This window comes from Opisthorchis viverrini, assembly GCF_000715545.1.
Source record: "Opisthorchis viverrini unplaced genomic scaffold opera_v5_469, whole genome shotgun sequence".
NCBI classification, from domain to species: domain Eukaryota; kingdom Metazoa; phylum Platyhelminthes; class Trematoda; order Opisthorchiida; family Opisthorchiidae; genus Opisthorchis; species Opisthorchis viverrini.
Window position 1 is genome coordinate 24,756 of NW_008752122.1, and position 16,807 is coordinate 41,562.

The window sequence follows — 16,807 nt, forward strand, 5'->3', positions numbered from 1 at the left end:
CTATATTTTAAAGAGAGAAGCTACTTCTAAGGCTGTTGAAAACTCTTCGAAAGACTACGACAGGTTCCACCCACGCATTACATCCAGCCGGATGAGCCAAAAACTCTGGCTGATGACACCGATCGTCGTGTGTAGGTCTGGACAACTGACAGCATCTCAATCCACGTACAAACAGGACTAATAGTTGAAAAAGGTCATGCCTAATCGGCGGTTGCGTCAAATCAGAAATCAAATTGCCTTGATTGGTGCATACAACAGTGGGTAGGCGGAAACAGACAATTGTTGACGCATTACGTATCCAGTTTCGCATATTTCCCCTTCTCACACCAGAGTCTTTTCTTGTTAGTTCATCTACTAGGAGTGACGAGCCCGTCGAACTTGCATGGGTCTTGGCTGCACCCGCAGTATCAAGTACACCCTGGTCACCCGACTCAGGGTGATACATCGTGGCCGTCTTGTACTTGAGCGGAATGAATAAAAGGATCATCCTAGTTAACAAGAAACACGCTGCGATTGAAAAGATGTATTAGGACAAAAGGACCCTAATAATCAGAGGAGGCGACGTACGCGATGGAAAACGAATCTGCCATTGTGAAAAAGGCTGCAAAATGCCTTACGAGCTCTAAATTCAAGCATGGAAAGACTTGTTTAGTACTGCTATCATCTGTTCGTACACAACAAAAGTAACAGCACAAGCCGGAGTTACACGAAGTAGATTGGGGGTCAAGCCTTTGTAAAAGCTAAGTAGGCCTTCATACCTGAAAGAGAAAAGAAACACCATTAGATTGATCAAATATGCATAACGGAGCTAAAACGACGAATAATATATTCAGGTTACGTTACCCATCCCTTACTAATAAATCTGCTGATTTAGAACGGAGTTAGCATTATTCATCGTTAACAAGCTGGTGATAAGTAATGTGAAATGGTGGATATCTTGAGCCGTAGTCACCCCAAACAAGGTTGAAAAACCGGGAGCCGTTGCGTACCTGTGCGTTCTTCGTCCACGAACCAGTCGTAGTGTACTAAAATAAGGTAGTCACTCGAATTGAGTTTCCGAATGTGCCGCTTCGTTGAATTCACGAACAACAAATCGCTGGACGAATCTGTTCGATATAGGGGAGGGGCTGCGTCACTTAGCTCCTCCAAGTTAAGTTCTCCATTTTTGTTAAATCTATTCCTTACGCTCACTACAAGGATCAGACCATGTTAATTAGCGATACTCAAAATACGATAAATGAGATTATCTCTGAATTGTGTTCCTGATCTGCGAAACTGGGCTAAACGCCAGAAATATTTCGTGGTCTTTTTAATAAACCGGCAATTCTCCACAGCAGTCGCTTTTAAAGTGATCCGGCGAATTGAGGCTTCGCGAAAGAACAGGAATACACTTAAAATTGGGAAGTCGAGGAATTCAGTTGGGTGAATCTGCTAAGGCATGGAATAATAAAAAGGTGCATATTGGAGCTTCTACTTTGGACTCAAGATCCGACAAAAGAACCATTTGACTTTTAGATGCATTGATCGTACAGGCCCGGTTGGGTCTAAACTCAACAAGCTTATTTTACCACCAGCAAAATAGATAGTATCCACTGAGATGTTTTTCATCAGCTTCCGAGTAATTCCTGTGGAGTTACGGAAACAGTTTTCGACCTGACAGACCACATAAGACATTCTCAGTAGGGGCATGGAGATTCAAGTTAAGAAGCCACGCCGATAAAAAATAAAACAGTGGTTATGGAGTGGGACTTCGAACGGTGCCACTAGAAATATTTTTGGTCATCGGTGCTTCCGACGGAAACCTGAACAAGCGCGACTAAATAAGTCACCAACGCATATTCTTGGCTAGCGCACGAACTCGGGGCAACAGACGAACTTGTCACCACGACGTAAACACACACTTGATGCACAAGATTTACCACGTCTGAATGGCCGGACATGTCCGCGCTTGACCGATGGAATTGGTTTGTCGAAACCCGAAAGTGAACGCCTTGGCCTGTTTAGATGTGGTAAAGTAGATGCGTTTAGCGTGTGCTGGTATGATAATGGTAACAAGTTCACGGCGGACGTCAAACGACCGGGATTCGAGTACCGGTATGGCCAGTACGTGCATTGCTAATGAGCTGAAACAAGAGCAACAAGCGAGCTTAGTGCTTCCCTATTTAAAGTAGACAGGGAAAGAACGGTTAAGCGGGGTGTGATGTGAGTACATCCCACAACGAATCTGTAATTAGGGCTGGGTGGATTCCGTCATGGTATCAGTAGCGAAAACGGCAGTGAAGCATCGGTGTTGAACACTGATGTCATGCTGCCGAGGATGATGATGATGATGATAGCGAAATCGCTCAGAGATTTATTCGATAATTTTTATTTGGATCAAAGGATCCGCCCGGATAGCATCTGAGCAGTGGCAAGACCGTGAACATATTTTGGTCAGTAGTCCTCAAGCAGAGCAGTGCAGTCACACAAACGGTTAAGACTACAAGATATGGCTGTTAGTCGATGTTACTGGTGTTCTTGTTGTCAGTTTCTATGCAGATTGTCTGAATAATTTCGTGGAGGGTTGATTGTAGTAAGCTAGGACAAAGTCTATTCCCCGTCCACCTTTATACCTTTTTTTCTCACAATAAGGCTTTCAAATAAACCATGGTTGTACTGCGGCGAAGCATCAGTGTAGAACATTAATGTAATGCTGCCGATGATGATGATGATGATGATGATGATGACGTATGTAAACAAACCAGCTTCAGTTCTTGATGGTGAATAATATTTCCTCAACCGTACTTTGGAGGAATGGAAAAAGCTCGCAGTATAAGGGTAAAAAAGCTCCCTATGATTCTGAAAACTGGATCTAAGGGAGAAATACTGCAGAAGGAGCCAAGGAAACGTGTCAAGTGTGTGCGTCTCGTAGATATTTTCACATACCTGTACATCGTTTGAATGATCTGTATGACCCCGCGCTGTTGCCGATGCTGATCTTGTAGGCGAGTTCGAACAACTTGATACGGGTATGTTAGCGATGTGGCGGCCAACTTGGACAAACAAGCGAAAGTAAAATACTCCCACGATGTCTGATGGAGAAACAAAAGCATAAAAAGGGGGGATGAAATTGGGAATTTCAAGGGTGTCAAAACAATCCATGTTGCATGAGTTGTTCACAATCATACGCCAGTTGGAATGATGGATACCAAACAGTGAACAGCCAACGGAGTACTGAAAAATACACGAATAAACGGTGCACGGATAGTCTAAAACTATGGAGTTTACCGAGGTTTCAATACTACAGCACCCGAAGATTTCGAAACAGACAGCGGAATGGAATTCCGAAGACGAGCAGTCTTCTATTAAATATGAAAGGTACTTCAGTTTAGTGACAAAGGTTTGTCGGACGGGTGAGCGATTGTTGGAGGGAAGCAGAAATGAGTTCAGCGGAACGTTCTCCAATGAAAAGGCGAGGAGAATAGGTCACAAATTTGAGAGGAGAGAGGGGAGATAATGAGGCACACAAGTTTTCACTGTGTATAACTTGGAAACAAAGGTATGTGGAATAAGTACCAAACTAAACAAAATGGGAGTACCTGGGATACTCATAAACGATGTTAGGAGGGAGAGAAATATTCAAGAGATCAGAAATAATACTAGAATTTCTGGAAATCTGGGTTGCAATAGAGTTCAGATACGAGGACCAGCTGAGATTGGCTGAAGAGGTTAGACGAACAAGTGAGCAGCGGAATGGCTGAGGGACAGGGTTAGAGTGCATAAAGGAAGATTAGCGAGGGAATGGAGAAAAAGAGGGAAAGATGTGCGGGAGTGAAAGCAGCCCTTAACATTAATGTTTGTAAGATAAGCAAGCATTCAATGTGCTGTTGGTATGCACACGGTCTTTACTGATCCATGCAGGGAATAAGAAGATGAGGATTGAATCCCATACGGTGTGAATGCACACGGAGGCAGAGGAAATAATAAAGTAAATAAACAAAGGGAGAGGTGTGGCGGAATAACAGAACTTTGGAAAATGTCTACATTGAAGCCACTGATCCAAAAGAGCACCATCAAAGTGTAAATTAAACATATGGTTAAGCAGGAATCCTCCAACCTAGTTCGCCGAGATAGAGTGCAACCTGTAAATCACCAGTGTGGCATTCCAGTTATTGTATCATACTTGATTGAGAGGCTTCGGGAAATCAGGGAATATCAATTTGGTTTCACCAAACAAGTGAATGGCATACGACCATGGGTGAATACAGCAGTTCACCAATAGAGCAGTAGCAACTGAAACCGTTCAGGTTGTTGTCTGGTCAAGACTTATCCTCGAACACTGAACGAAGTAGGAGTAATGGAGCTGAGCCAATATTTCTTAGGGTTATGTAAACGGTTAAGCTTGTGGATGGACGTACCTTTTCTGGGGAGGAGGGACGAACAAAGGAGAGGAAAAGGCAGAGGAGGTAAAGCATAATTGGACCGAGTCCTGGAGCACAGATACTGAGCAAAATAAAGAGGGTACAGTGTGGACCAGGAGTTGTTTGTCGAAAAAAAGCATTGAGGATCAGCTCTAGCTGAAGTGGTGGGTAGTAGAAAACAGGTTGAAGCCGCTGGTTAGGCTGAAGCATTGACCCTTCTTTTGAACAAGCGAGTTGAAGACACTATTAGAGCCAGAATAGGACGAACGGAGAGAGGACAGAAATTTACACCGATCATTTATGTAAGACTAAGGAAGTATCAACTTCTGGTCAACTGATCAGTCTTGTAACTGACGCACATATGCTTGGTCCTGCTGACGATGGTGCTCCGAGAGGGTGAAGCGTGGGATGGGATAACAGTATCCTTTCAAAAGAACCAGGTAATAGGCAATACCAAACCTTTCTACAAGTGAGGGTATGTCGCCTTCAGATAGTGGGGTGTAAAATTGGGTATTCCGCTTTTACGGACACTGGTAAGGTTGTCATCGAAAATCTTAGGATCGCTGGAGACGTGATAACCTTAGAGGGACGAGCCGGAAGACTGTCGCACGCCGTGACATAGGTGAGAAGAGATTACATATACCTGATCAAATGGTATTAAACCAGGGTTTGAGGGTCTGATCTATGCCAATCTACATGTTGAAACTGGGCGACAAAATCTGCGTGCACCTGGACGGCGCATCTGTACACTGCATGGAGAAAGACTTGAATTACTGTGTAGGAAAAACAAGGATTGTTAGCCACTTACGACACATTTACAGTATGATTATAGTGCCAATATCAATGCACTTTGATAAGTCTGACACGAGACCGTTTGAACACCTCGGCTAGTCGGCACAACATGGACTGGTCTAAAACTGATAGGCAATGCACTTTTTCGTTCCATATAGATACAAGTACGTGAAGCCAAATGCTTACAATAGGTTCAGCCCCAATTCAAAATAATCTTGACTTACACGCGTGCTGCAACAAACTATTGCTATCAGTGTGCTACTAATTCGACACTGATGACCTCCAACTATAACTGGACGCGGTAAGAACGGGAGAAGTGGGCAAAACGGTCTGAACACAAAAGATTCATTTTTCTCGACAGAATGCCACTCTTCACCATGGTTCACCATCATCCTTGACAGCATTACACCAGTAAGATATAGCGGTGCTTAACCACTGTATGACCATGATGAAATAAAACCTCAGTAAAGAGTAGAAAAAGGAAGGGTAACGACACGGAGCGGAGAAACCCTTACGAAAAACGACAAGCTATAAGGTTCCTCAGTATTAAAATAAACACGCCTGAGTCTCATTTCAAAATAAGGCATCATCAGTGGGATCGACTTCCAGGACAACATGAACCACAATTTAAATATCTCACCAACTGGTAATTTTTACTCTATATTTTCGGTTCATATACTACCATTATTAGACTATTATGCCCTTCTATTCTGTCTTCCTTCTAATCTCGACCGGAGACCACTTGACACTCCTAACAATTTAATCGTCTAACAAATAAATGGATCATATTCCCTGAACTATAATTTTTTATGCTGATCTTTATTCACCAGATGTCCCGAAACAATGGACTCATTGGACCCGTACTTTCAAAGCTTACATTAACACAACCAAGCCTGAAGGTCTCATATATCATTGCAAAATGTAGCGAATACGGTTCTGCTATAACCTTCTTAAAAAAACTCATTCAAACGAAAAAAATATCGTATAAGCACGCCACCTCTCAGCTACATAAAAGCAAGAATCTGGTCAAGATATTGACCAGTTCGGTCAGCCACCAAAGATTAAATTCACTACCATTATAGACTATTATGCCCTTCTATTCTGTCTTCCTTCTAATCTCGACCGGAGACCACTTGACACTCCTAACAATTTAATCGTCTAACAAATAAATGGATCATATTCCCTGAACTATAATTTTTTATGCTGATCTTTATTCACCAGATGTCCCGAAACAATGGACTCATTGGACCCGTACTTTCAAAGCTTACATTAACACAACCAAGCCTGAAGGTCTCATATATCATTGCAAAATGTAGCGAATACGGTTCTGCTATAACCTTCTTAAAAAAACTCATTCAAACGAAAAAAATATCGTATAAGCACGCCACCTCTCAGCTACATAAAAGCAAGAATCTGGTCAAGATATTGACCAGTTCGGTCAGCCACCAAAGATTAAATTCAAGGCAGTATATGCTGTGGAACATATGAACAAAGCAGTCCGGGATGCCTTGATAATCGGACTGCAGTCAGGCACCATTCGGGAGAAACTGCTGACATGACGTGAGTGGGACTTTGACAAAGCGCACGGAACCGTACAAGTTCTCGAACTTTCACAAAAACAATCACGATCATAAGTATACCGACAATCCGTTACTTGTTCTGTGCCTACCCATTAGTCCTCTGTTAACGTCGAAACAACGGTTTCTGCTGCTAAACAACAAACATATTAATCACGTGGAAAATATTTGACTACGTGACTGTGTGGTTGTCAATCCACTTAGGATCATTAGGGGAAAAACGGGGGGTGGGGTGGGAATCCCAACCCGACCAAAGGTCACAGCATCCCTCTTACACAGCTTCCTTAGCACTACCTCACCCACACAGACTAACAGAAGATTCAAACGAAGTTCAAGAGGAACCATCAAACGAACCGAACCAGAAGAACTAGACCCTGGGCTGGACCCAAACACACGTGGGTTTCCCCACCGACTCAACACTTGTTCAACCACTCCAACACACTAAAGTCCCTCGGCTGACACCCAACAGAGATTTAGCTTGACTTAGCTGATTGATTCTCCTTCCACCTTAAATCTCGATCAACCTCGGAACCCAGTCACTTGGCCTGACGAAGCTTTTGTGTCAAAAGCGAAACGTTGCCCAGCAATAAATCTACCGATTGTCACCAAACTTTTTCGAAAACAAACATGTTACTTTAGTGGAAATCCCAAGCATCCTTGTATTAGGTGTCTTGCCAAAGAATCAGTTTGCAAAAGTTGTGAGAAAATAGAGCATTTTCAACGCATCTGTAGGTCGAAAACCTTGAAGTATCGCATGAGTTCAGCTCAAGACTCCACAATCTCTTCGTTATTCCCTACCTCTGGCCCAGTCGCCTATCTAAAACCACAACAGATATTTTGATCAACAGTGTTGTTGATAACGGCAGCCCCAGCAGTTTAGTTTCTTCATCAATCCTACAAAATCATAAATGGAAGCTATTTCCGTAGGATTCTGTGATAATAATGGCGTCTACAATACACTCAGGGTGCGAGATGCTTCAGTGGTTAGGGCACAAATTTACTGGCCGGAAGGTCCGTGGTTCCAACCCGACCTCTTCATCTCGACTCCCCTGCCTAGGCTTGAGCAATCTGGTAGTATTCCAGCCCTCGTGCTTCCATCGGGTGGCATGGCAGCTAGGTACCGAAAAGTTGCGACAGCTGAATGCTTATCTTTTTTATTTCATTACGATACACTCTTCTACCAAAGGTTATTGCCTTGTGTCCATTCAGTGCAAGGATGCTACAAACGAACAGTTCAAACCTTGTGTATTACCGAGCCTCTGTGCATAGGTCACCCTCGGACGACTTCTTGGGGTAAAGTGATGAAGTTGAAATTTTATTCGGTGGCCAATGGTGTAGCATCCGCAAAACTGGAATCCCCATCCTTATTCACGAATCTTGTTGCGAATTGCAAACCAATCACCATGAAATCTCGTCGTCATACACTGTAAGACGAACAAGTCATACTAACCGAAGCAGACCGAATGCCCACCGATGGCATAATTGAAGCATCCAATTCTTCATGGAGAGCGCAAGTGTTCGTAAAGCACAATACTAACCAAAAGAGACGCACGTTCATTCGAAACAGTCGTCATCAATCGCTTTACATAAGTTGACACATCCTTTAAAAAGACTGGATCTTACTATAGAAATCATCGCATGCTATACCGCCTGCAGTTCACAGACCTACAGAGTGCAGACCATCAGGTTCCAACAGTCAAGTCAGGTAAGCCGTTTATTACATTCGAAGCCGGCGGGAACCTACACCAGTTTCGACTCATTCCTTTGGGAGTGAGAAACGGGGGTGGTGCTCCCAACGAACGTTAGACAGTATCAACAATACCGAACAGGTGAAAGACAAATTCGCCTACATTGATAAAGTTTATGTATGCGGTAAAACGAGAGTTGAACACGGCGGTCATGTTAGAAATTTTCTCGACGTCGCTAAAACATACATTACCTTGAACGACATAAAAAGTAGCTTCGCGACTGAAGAGCTTACTCTTCTGGGTTACAAAGTCCCAAAAGATATTATCAAACTTGACCCAGAACGTGCGCGCCATATAAGAAAATCCCCAATTCCAGAGAACGGAAAATCGCCTGCTACTCACAGTAAATACCGCCGTTTATTACATTGCCGGCGGGAACCTACACCAGTTTCGACTCATTCCTTTGGGAGTGAGAAACGGGGGTGGTGCTCCCAACGAACGTTAGACAGTATCAACAATACCGAACAGGTGAAAGACAAATTCGCCTACATTGATAAAGTTTATGTATGCGGTAAAACGAGAGTTGAACACGGCGGTCATGTTAGAAATTTTCTCGACGTCGCTAAAACATACATTACCTTGAACGACATAAAAAGTAGCTTCGCGACTGAAGAGCTTACTCTTCTGGGTTACAAAGTCCCAAAAGATATTATCAAACTTGACCCAGAACGTGCGCGCCATATAAGAAAATCCCCAATTCCAGAGAACGGAAAATCGCCTGCTACTCACAGTAAATACCGCCGTTTTCGGACAAAATTCATTTTTTGGTTAACAAAATATTTCCACTCCCGGAGTTTCTGAACAGTATTTGAGAACTTTAAGCAGCAACTGGAAAATGCGACAATCTTTACATCCCTCTCGTCGTCGAAACTGATGCGTCGGACATCGCTTTTGGTGCATCTCTGAGTCAGGGTAACCGGCCAGGCGCGTTTTTCTCCAGGAGCTTGACCACAAACGAGAAAAAACATTCTGCTATCGAAAAAAGAAGCATATGCTATCGTCGAAGCGACCTGGAAATGGCGCCACTATCTCTTCGAGAGACATTTTAAACTGATTACGGATCAATGTTTGGTCGCTTTTATGTACAGGAACCAAAAGAAGAGCAAAATGAAGAATGATAAGATTGGACGGTGGAAAATGGAATTGGGAAGGGGAGTACAACTACGAAGTCGTATATGGTCCAGGAATGGACGAACGCGCTACAAATGTCCTGTCTCGTAATCTTTGTTCCGACAGTGTTGCGATAGGAAAACTTCAAGAGATTGATAGCAAAGTGTGCCATCCCAAGGTCACAAGCTTTGCACATTTTGTTCGTTCTAAGAACCTTGCCTTTTCAGTCAATGATATCCCACGTATGGTCTCTAACCGTTCCACATGCTCCGAACTCAAACCAAAATTTTGTCACTCTTTTTGTGACCAGCTTATCAAAGCTACACAACCTTTTGAACGCCTTAGTATTGACCTTAAAGGCCCACTTCCATCAAACACTCGTACAGGTGCCCCTTAAAAATCATTAACGAGTACTCCCGATTTCCTTCTGCTTATCCTTGTGCCGTTGTTTGAGTCACTGTTCGGTATGCCCGCTTATATTCACTCGGATCACCGTTCTACGTTCATGTCAACTCAACTCAAACAGTTTTTATTCGACAAAAACGTTGCAACTAGTCACACCGCTGCCTACAATCCACAATCTAATAGCCAAGTGGAACAACTCAATGCTATCTTTTCGAAGACCATCTGCCTCGTTGTAAAATCACGACACTTGACTGCCACCCCCTGAAAGGTTTGCCTTCTCGATGATTTCCACTCCATCAGGTCCCTGTTGTGTACCAGTATCAACATATCGAAAGCGAGGGCGAGTCTGTATTCGACACGCGTTTCCAGTACTTGGAACTGCAATGATAGATTTGAGACAATATCTTACCAATTTGGCATTCACTGGCCGATGTCGACAACGTTCGTTGTAAGCATTGCGTATCTTCTCGTACAACATAAACTGTATGGCTCCGTGACTGACGCCCACCAAACCAGGGAGGTAGCCTTTGTAGAGCCCAGTGATACCCTCATATCGCCACAAGTTTGTTAGAGCCTCCCAGGTGGACAGGGTTCGTAGCGAGATGCTAGGTTGGACCGAATGACGAGATGCGGGTTGCTCGTATTGAAGACAGAGGCGTGTTTTGATAACCCATATAGGATTCATGACTGTCAAAGTTAGCGAACCTAAGAAACGGAGGAAGAAAAGTGCAAGCGGGGAGTAGCACGAAGCCATAGTTCCTAAATGCCAGCAACTACATAGCCTATCTTCCATCGTGGCTGTATCGCGGTATTGAGTAAAAGCGATGTACACATAAAAGAGGTCACACAGCCACGCCAGTGCTTAGCGGAGATGCACTGAGTTTATCACCTAAATGGCTAATAGGAACTGCTGATTCATTTGAGATTGTCGAGATATTGCACTCAATCTCTCGTCCGTGCCTGTTGTGATACAGGCGTAATCCCACACCGAGCTGATATCAGGCGATTCTGGAGGAGATGAGCGGAACTACGTTTCAGAGTAATTGTCCAACGCTGCTGAGAAAAAAACATTGTGCATTGTGAGTAAATGTATCTTGAATGTCTACACTGTTGGCTATTCGCCCCCAATAATCCAGCGGATCTACCAATTCCAAAAAAATTCGCGTCAATATACCCACTGCAACTAGAATCCTTAAACTGTCGGATTTTGGTGCACCTAGGTGTTTCGAACCAACGGTAACTGGTGAAGGCTGTGGACTAAGACATAAACTGTCAGGTTTTAGGATAGGAAAATGCAGTGACAATCGGAGTTTCGAAAACCTGAGTGTGTTGTCTAACCACGAAAGGTTGAAGCTAGCTAAGCGGAAGAGTGAATTTTAGGGAAACCGTCAGATACTTGATGTTGACAAGAAGCAAAAGGGCGCTGAACTTTATGAGGCCTAGCCTAAAGAGCGAGAAAATAACATAACTTACCGGCTAGCGCACCACAGCCAAAGTATTCCAGAGCAGTAAGAGGTTTGGTGGCGTCTCCTTTTTGTAAAGAACTTCTCAGTGCTGCATAGCTAAAACAAGTTGATGGCGATGAGTGGACACAAAGGCAATCTCTAAGCAACAGGCTTCACCAAATATAGTAAAAAGAATGTGACTAGTGTCCAAAACACTTAAACTACCCATCAGAAGTGCTACTTTTCGCCGAAAAACACTCGCTTAAGAACTACCCTGATGTTGATGGAAGATTCAAATGAATCCCTCGTTTGTGATATTAGTCGACTGAATGTGTCCACACAGGTCGCCTCATGTTTCCACTGCCACGATATTCGAGTTATTGCAGCATATTTTCGCAAAAGGACGCACCACTCATTAGGTAATTTGCAAATGAGTTGGTATTCAACTATTGATAGGAACTGTGGGGTTATAACTACCTGATGAGCCACAAGAGGGGCAAAAGTAGTAGGGCCTATCGAAGAGATTTCAGCAACCTTGTGAGTAGTGTCCTATCGAGGGAGTGGTCTTTTTGCCTGTAGCTATTAGAGGACTTCTACACGATACAACAGGTTTTCAAAAGTGGGATATCGAAAGCAAGTGGATCAACAACGGAGTACCAATGACAATGTTTACTTTGTTGGGGTTCCCATCTACCGATAGCAATGGACTAAGCGAACGGCAATGCGGTCCTGTGCACAATATGGAACACAACTGCTGGACTGACAAAATACTTAATTACAAGTACATAAAAGACTATCGACGAAGCCGATACCAGTCGTACAATCGCCTCCGGATTTGAATCTGTGATTGGTTCTGGAGGGTGTTAAAAAAAACTAAGTCACTTCCTCGTCCACTTTTGTTATGTTCTTCACAAAAAGGCCTTCAAATAAATCATGGTTGTACGGCAGCGAAACATGGACTGCACGAGACGCTTGTAGCTGACTACGGTTTGACGGCGTACTGAGAGCACTCAATAGGTGCCTAGACACTGCTTCACCAGCTTACTAATGATGTTGCCCGTCATCAAAAAAATATGGTTGTACGGCAGCGAAACAGGGACTGCACGAGACGCTTGTAGCTGACTACGGTTTGACGGCGTACTGAGAGCACTCAATAGGTGCCTAGACACTGCTTCACCAGCTTACTAATGATGTTGCCCGTCAATGCGAAAAAATGCGACGAAAACATCCCTTTTCCAGCATGAGTTCCAGTGTAATTTTAGCCCTAGAACACTAGAGAGTGAACTTTCATTCCCTGAGAATTCGCAGGCGGTGCGTTACTGAAGAAAACAGAAAATGATCGCTTCAAATTTATGACATTGGATAGCTTCTCTATTTCGGTTGATCGACAGAAAACGACATTTTCCAGCGAAGATTACTCCTGGGTTAGGAACCAAAAGGACTGAAATCCCATTCTAATGCCATCAACTGAATGACGCATTCTAAAACTTCGGTCGTTTTTTCTTCCGAGGGTTCCTTGAAAATGCACTGGACTGTCATCAGAGATCGAGAACTAATGATCGCAGTAAGGAGTGAAAATTGTACTTCATTGTGAAGTCTTTGAGAACCCCGCACAATAACTCTACATTGAATTATGTGGAACGAATTCTCAAAGCAGAATAAGTTTTAAGATGAATGAGCCCTAGGAAGAAGCTCAGCCAAAGTCAAAAAGATGAAGTCTTGGATCCGCTAGAAGAAAACTAAAGATGGTTGGAGCATTGCTAGTTGACGAACGCCCCTTTGTATCCGAGTAATCCTCTTCAACGGATAAGATGAAACAATAATGGGCCTGCAAGAAGTTCTACGGACTCAAAACGGAGCGCGAAACTGATCAGACATTCATGAATTTCCGAGAAGTCCAAGGACGACCACCTACCACGACCTTTATTTGGATACCAGCACAGCAGAACTCTGGTGTTGGGACACGAGGAAACCCCCGGCTACATGGGGAAGCGCGAAGAACTTGGCATCTTCATCGATTTTAAAGGCATGCTTAGTCTGGACAAAATTTGATGTCTACTACCATGTTGGTCAAGTGTTCGATTGTCGAGGGGATGGTATAGCTACGACTGTTGTGTTCACTGAGATGGGCGATTTGGATACAAACGTTTCGTCACTACATAGCAGTTGGTGGCGCATCGTAGGTTAGCAGCGTGTTGGCAGATGGCCGGATGGTTTGCAACTTAAGCTTCATATATGACCCGCTGTAATTATTCGTAGAATTACAAGACGTTTCCAATGAGTTCCTTGGTTGGAACGGCTTGTGATTTACTGGAAATATGTCGCCGTGAATATCATTATTAATGGTGGATGCAACCATTTTCGATTGAGCTTAAAAATGTAGTCGTAAGAATCAAGTCTTGTGAATAAAAGATGAGGCTTTTCGTCCGGAAACAAAATATGTGCAGCCTGTAGATAGCACTGAGAATACTTAGACATTCAGCTATCAGTGGATGATCCGCAGTATGGCAAGCTTGCCCTTGGGTGGGACAGCGCCATCCACCTTTCAGTCACAGAGTTCTCGTTATGATGGCTATTTGATTGGCAACCTCCCAGAGGAGGAGACAATGCGACTAATCTTTACCAACAGCCCTGCATCCCCCGATAGCAACATCAACCAGTGCACCACTGGGAGAGCCACGTACAACAATAAAATTATCACGTGAAGTTTCCGAGCTTTTGATAGCCAACTCAACATGGAAGAATTAACGAAGAGTATCTTACAGAGACAATGATGAAGCTTAAAAGGATAATCTTTGGAACGCTTGGATACTTACAGCAGAAAGTACAGACCCCATGAACCACTGGAACCGATCACATTTGGAGCAAGTCCGAGATACAAGCCACGCAGTCCACGGATTTTGACCACATCAGTCAAGGTTCGAAAGGTTCCTCGGTTAACGGTCCTATAAATGCCAATAATAAAAACCACATGGAATAAAAAACCAAAAAGGTGGTGCAAACTATGTGGTACTTTACTATAGCCCAACACTACCCGAATGTTAAAAGTGGACAGTTCACGCGATGTTCTTTAGGCATCATTCAAGAATAATGATAATTATTTTCGTCTCCGGTATCGTCAGACTTCCCCGATGTTTACCCTAAACATTGAGAAGAATCTCCTCATGCGGACTGAACACTCCTGCTTCTGAGAAAGTAAAGTACAATGAGCCACGACTCTGATAAAAATGGCTGTCAAATAAAGCCTTGTTGATACATAATAGACCATATGCTACGAAGCATTCAGTAACTATATATTTTGTAATGCACTCCTCATAAGGTTGCACCTGGACCCAAATCTCTCGGTTTCGATGTTTCCAGGCAACTGAATGTGCCGCACCAGGCCGCCTCATGTTTCAGCCGCTATGATATTCGATTCGAGGCGATACATATGTATTTTCTAATGTACTACTCATAAGGTTGCCGAAAACTTCTCGACAGTCCATGACCGGTTTCGCCCTTCTTGAGGCTCATCAGGCAGGCGCAGTCTCCGAGTTGCCTGGAAACATCGAAACCGAGAGATTCGCTAGAAGAAAACTAAAGATGGTTGGAGCATTGCTAGTTGACGAACGCCCCTTTGTATCCGAGTAATCCTCTTCAACGGATAAGATGAAACAATAATGGGCCTGCAAGAAGTTCTACGGACTCAAAACGGAGCGCGAAACTGATCAGACATTCATGAATTTCCGAGAAGTCCAAGGACGACCACCTACCACGACCTTTATTTGGATACCAGCACAGCAGAACTCTGGTGTTGGGACACGAGGAAACCCCCGGCTACATGGGGAAGCGCGAAGAACTTGGCATCTTCATCGATTTTAAAGGCATGCTTAGTCTGGACAAAATTTGATGTCTACTACCATGTTGGTCAAGTGTTCGATTGTCGAGGGGATGGTATAGCTACGACTGTTGTGTTCACTGAGATGGGCGATTTGGATACAAACGTTTCGTCACTACATAGCAGTTGGTGGCGCATCGTAGGTTAGCAGCGTGTTGGCAGATGGCCGGATGGTTTGCAACTTAAGCTTCATATATGACCCGCTGTAATTATTCGTAGAATTACAAGACGTTTCCAATGAGTTCCTTGGTTGGAACGGCTTGTGATTTACTGGAAATATGTCGCCGTGAATATCATTATTAATGGTGGATGCAACCATTTTCGATTGAGCTTAAAAATGTAGTCGTAAGAATCAAGTCTTGTGAATAAAAGATGAGGCTTTTCGTCCGGAAACAAAATATGTGCAGCCTGTAGATAGCACTGAGAATACTTAGACATTCAGCTATCAGTGGATGATCCGCAGTATGGCAAGCTTGCCCTTGGGTGGGACAGCGCCATCCACCTTTCAGTCACAGAGTTCTCGTTATGATGGCTATTTGATTGGCAACCTCCCAGAGGAGGAGACAATGCGACTAATCTTTACCAACAGCCCTGCATCCCCCGATAGCAACATCAACCAGTGCACCACTGGGAGAGCCACGTACAACAATAAAATTATCACGTGAAGTTTCCGAGCTTTTGATAGCCAACTCAACATGGAAGAATTAACGAAGAGTATCTTACAGAGACAATGATGAAGCTTAAAAGGATAATCTTTGGAACGCTTGGATACTTACAGCAGAAAGTACAGACCCCATGAACCACTGGAACCGATCACATTTGGAGCAAGTCCGAGATACAAGCCACGCAGTCCACGGATTTTGACCACATCAGTCAAGGTTCGAAAGGTTCCTCGGTTAACGGTCCTATAAATGCCAATAATAAAAACCACATGGAATAAAAAACCAAAAAGGTGGTGCAAACTATGTGGTACTTTACTATAGCCCAACACTACCCGAATGTTAAAAGTGGACAGTTCACGCGATGTTCTTTAGGCATCATTCAAGAATAATGATAATTATTTTCGTCTCCGGTATCGTCAGACTTCCCCGATGTTTACCCTAAACATTGAGAAGAATCTCCTCATGCGGACTGAACACTCCTGCTTCTGAGAAAGTAAAGTACAATGAGCCACGACTCTGATAAAAATGGCTGTCAAATAAAGCCTTGTTGATACATAATAGACCATATGCTACGAAGCATTCAGTAACTATATATTTTGTAATGCACTCCTCATAAGGTTGCTGAAACCAAATGGCACGAAATTAGCGAAATACACTCATTTGCAAACTAATTTGGTTTCGCGAGGGATTCACCTGGAACCCAGCTAAATCTCTCGGTTTCGATGTTTCCAGGCAACTGAATGTGCCGCACCAGGCCGCCTCATGTTTCAGCCGCTATGATATTCGAGATA

The 16,807-nt window shown here is 43.6% G+C and overlaps 1 protein-coding gene across 1 annotated transcript; it reads right to left on the reverse strand.

The window, feature by feature from the left end:
- Window positions 1-507: 507 nt before the first annotated feature.
- T265_11219 (hypothetical protein) lies at window positions 508-14,869 on the reverse strand (the record flags this gene model as incomplete). Its single annotated transcript, XM_009177818.1, has 6 exons — window positions 508-758; window positions 2,926-3,071; window positions 10,442-10,737; window positions 11,506-11,594; window positions 14,294-14,422; window positions 14,787-14,869. The coding sequence occupies 6 exons, from the start codon at window positions 14,867-14,869 to the stop codon at window positions 629-631; spliced, it is 873 nt and encodes a 290-aa protein (XP_009176082.1).
- Between the last annotated feature and the right edge of the window lie 1,938 nt (window positions 14,870-16,807).